Source organism: Stegastes partitus, unplaced genomic scaffold (genome assembly GCF_000690725.1).
Source record: "Stegastes partitus isolate 25-593 unplaced genomic scaffold, Stegastes_partitus-1.0.2 Scaffold184, whole genome shotgun sequence".
NCBI classification, from domain to species: Eukaryota; Metazoa; Chordata; class Actinopteri; family Pomacentridae; genus Stegastes; species Stegastes partitus.
The window spans coordinates 187,011-190,257 of record NW_007577915.1 but is presented as its reverse complement, the minus strand read 5'-3'; the positions used below and the strand labels follow the sequence as shown (position 1 = coordinate 190,257).

The window sequence follows — 3,247 nt, the reverse complement described above, 5'->3', positions numbered from 1 at the left end:
CCCCCACCACCCTAGTGAGGGTTAAGGTGTAGAGATGATGGATGGATGTTGAACCCTAAAACTTGCAGGTACAAAAAGCATGTTATCTTAAAAAAACACCAAAACAACATAATTTATCAGCTAGCAATTGTAAAAACAGAAAGAATGATCCAATTCTCGACCTGTCGGTGGTCCCTGAACTAATCATGTGTGACGATCCATCAAGAAAATGAACCAGATCTAAACAGAACTCTGTGACATGTTAAAGGCACTGAGGTCAAAGTTCTGACCTGACACATAAAACCTAAAACATTTGGACAAAATTCTGAATATTTCAACGATGTTACATAAGAAAATACATGAACCCTCTGAAACCCAAAACCTGCAGCTTTGAAAGGTGAGTTATCTTTAAAATATCTCCAAATGACAACTTATCAGCCAGAAACTGTGGAAGCAGAAGGAATCATCTGATTTTCAACTCTCCAACAGTACTGGAAGTAATCAAGTGAGATGTGCAGTTTTATTGAAAAGAATGACCAAAGAAAGCTTCAGTTCTAATCTAGACAATCTAGAGCTGTGTTGTCCATCGGAGTGACTCCTGCCCTCGTGTACCTGTGATGGCGATGTAAGCAGTGGTGTTGATGATTTCTAGTCCTCGCTCTCGCACCACGTCCATGTCCACCAGAAGCTCCTCCCTCTCTGGGTTTAGCTCCTCCCCCAGAGGTTGGACCTCGCAGCCGTCCAAAGTGTGAGCGACAGCGTCGGACATCAGAGCTGGAACACAGAGAACACAGTGATGGACTCAAAAAGAGCTGCATTCTATATGTAGAATATTATTTATTATATTGTGTGTTCACATGTATGTATATATATATCACAAATTATCTTATATTGTATGTATCTACACGTATATTATATATTATACTGTATCTATATGTGTCTATCATAGATTATATTACATCGTATGTATTTATATGTAAAATATTATATTATATTATATATATATATTTATACACTGCTAGGCTATATATATATATATATTATAGGGCATGTATGAAGTATCAGTCAGCTGACGGACCTCCCCCCTCCATCCCCTGAGCTGCTGTATTCACAGCATGAGACAGCGAACACACGATCCGAAGCTCCGGGAACAGTGGAACACCGCGGGAACCTTCGAACTCGGGGGCGGGCCGGGCCAGGTGAGGTCCGACACCTGACAGGGAGATCTGAGGGGCGTCGGGCTGCAGGACCACCAGGTAACCCTCCAGCTGTTTCAGAGACAGGCAGCTCTCCTCGTTGAAACATCTGCAGAGACAAACACTGAATCATTTCTCTCATTTCCACTGAGGCTCAGACCGAAGCATCTCTGCAGCTGCTGCATGAACAGCATCACATTCATGACCTGCAGAGGATGAAGCCTTCATCCAGCGCCACCATGTGGCTGATGTTTTTGGTTTTTAATGAAACGTGTCCACAACTATTGGATGGAATGGCCATGAAGTTTGGCTCACGTTACTGTCCTCCACCAACGGCACTGAAAATCCCGAAAGATATATTGGAAATATCAAAAAAACAACACAAAACAAAACAAAAGCGGACTTTCCAGCAGACGACTTGAATCACTTGTTTGTGAAGCCTGAATGATTGGAGTGATTCTCTGAGAGCGTCTGCAGAAGAAAACAGGAAGCTCATGAATCATTGCTGTGCAGCTGCTATTAAGAACAACTTTTTAGATCTAGATTCTGGTTGTTTTGGGAAAGCCTTCATGAACTGAACAAGAGGAACAGTGCAATAAAACCAATAGTCCTGGTCCGGCCCGACCCGAGCCCCCTCCTGGATGCTTATTATTACAAGTTTGTTCATTGCGGGTCCTCTCGCACATTAGTTTCCTTTTTTTTTCTTAAATGTAACGTGTGAGCTGCTGGATACCTTAAATTTCCCCAAAGGGATGAAAAAAGTATTTTTCTATCTATCTATCCATGACCAGAACCTAATGAACAGAACCTGAATCTGTCTCCTGGTTCCACCATCTGAACGTTGTAAAAATCAAAAAATGTCAAATGCAGCAGCTCCTCTGATACAAGTTGAATTTGCTGCAAGCAGAAAGCGTAAATCAGACGGATGAAGGCTGCTAACACGTATTTATTCATCTGCACTGAAATTCAGCGTAATATTTGAGGGATTAAGCAGAGTGACTGTTGTGTTTCACTATCAGAGGAAGCAGCTGCTTCTATCAGCCTCTCCAGAAGGGCCTGCTGTTCAGCCATCTGGGTAACTGCTGGCCTTAAATCACTCTAATCTTCACACACGCAATAAAAAAAACACTCGAGCCGCAACCAAGACAAAAAAAATCTGTCCCTGACCTTGAATCTTAAAAACAGAGAGTGAGAAAAAAGCCCTGCAGCTCGGCCCGACAATCATTTTAATCTTATAAACATGCGACTGAAACAACTGTGGCTGCAGGCAGCAGTGAAAATATCTGCACAGGCTGAATATAAATACAGATGCAGCACACCGTGAACGCTGGACTGGACTTCCCTGAATTAATATTTAATCAGCTAAGAGTGGCTGCTGCAGCCACGGAGCCAGTACCGGTTGTTCTGCTGAGCACTGACCCGGAAACACAGCAGCCATTTACCAGATGAACCACTGACAGGAACCAGACACACGCTGCAGTATTTAATGGTTAATTCCTGCAGCATTATCAGGTGAAGATGAATCAGCTCATCAAACTGGCACCATGTATCAGCCAGAAACTAAAAAAGAAATGATCAAGATCTTAAACTTCCTGATCATCGCTGATGCGTCGCTGTCAGCAGAATGATCCACTTCTGAGTTTAAAACGGCAAGATTTCATCAGATCCTGTAGAACCAAAAATAACAAGCAGCAAATGAAATCCTTGAGCTCCATCAGCTGGCTATAGAAAGACTTCAGTTTATTTAGTTGAAGAAGAAGCTCCACTGTGGCTGAGTGTACAGAGATAAGATATTCCCTGTTATCTGACATCTTCTCCATACAGTCACGTCTCTCATGGCCCAGCTGAGCCAAAGTCCATGTTTGAAGAGTTCAGTGTCGCCAAACTGTTGGTTTATCATTGACACGCTGGAGCTCTGCAGTGTAATCATTTATATTTGTGTCTCTTTTCTTACCAAGGACATCACTCTGGTTAGTCTGGTTAGAGCTGCATCACACTCAGACCTGTCCTGGTCAAACCCTCCATGACTGATTCCATCTTATTATGCTGCAGCCTTTCTGCTCATTGTTCTT

General features: G+C 42.7%; 1 protein-coding gene across 1 annotated transcript in view; it reads right to left on the bottom strand.

Moving 5' to 3' along the window:
- Positions 1–3,247, bottom strand: part of clstn3 (calsyntenin 3) — a 21,715-nt gene that overhangs the window by 1,773 nt on the left and 16,695 nt on the right. Inside the window, exons 13-15 of the mRNA XM_008280194.1 lie at positions 2,572–2,672; positions 1,058–1,284; positions 592–753 (exon numbers count right to left, since the gene is read on the bottom strand). Of these exons, the coding sequence (XP_008278416.1) occupies positions 592–753; positions 1,058–1,284; positions 2,572–2,672 (490 nt within the window). The remainder of the gene's footprint in view (positions 1–591; positions 754–1,057; positions 1,285–2,571; positions 2,673–3,247) is intronic.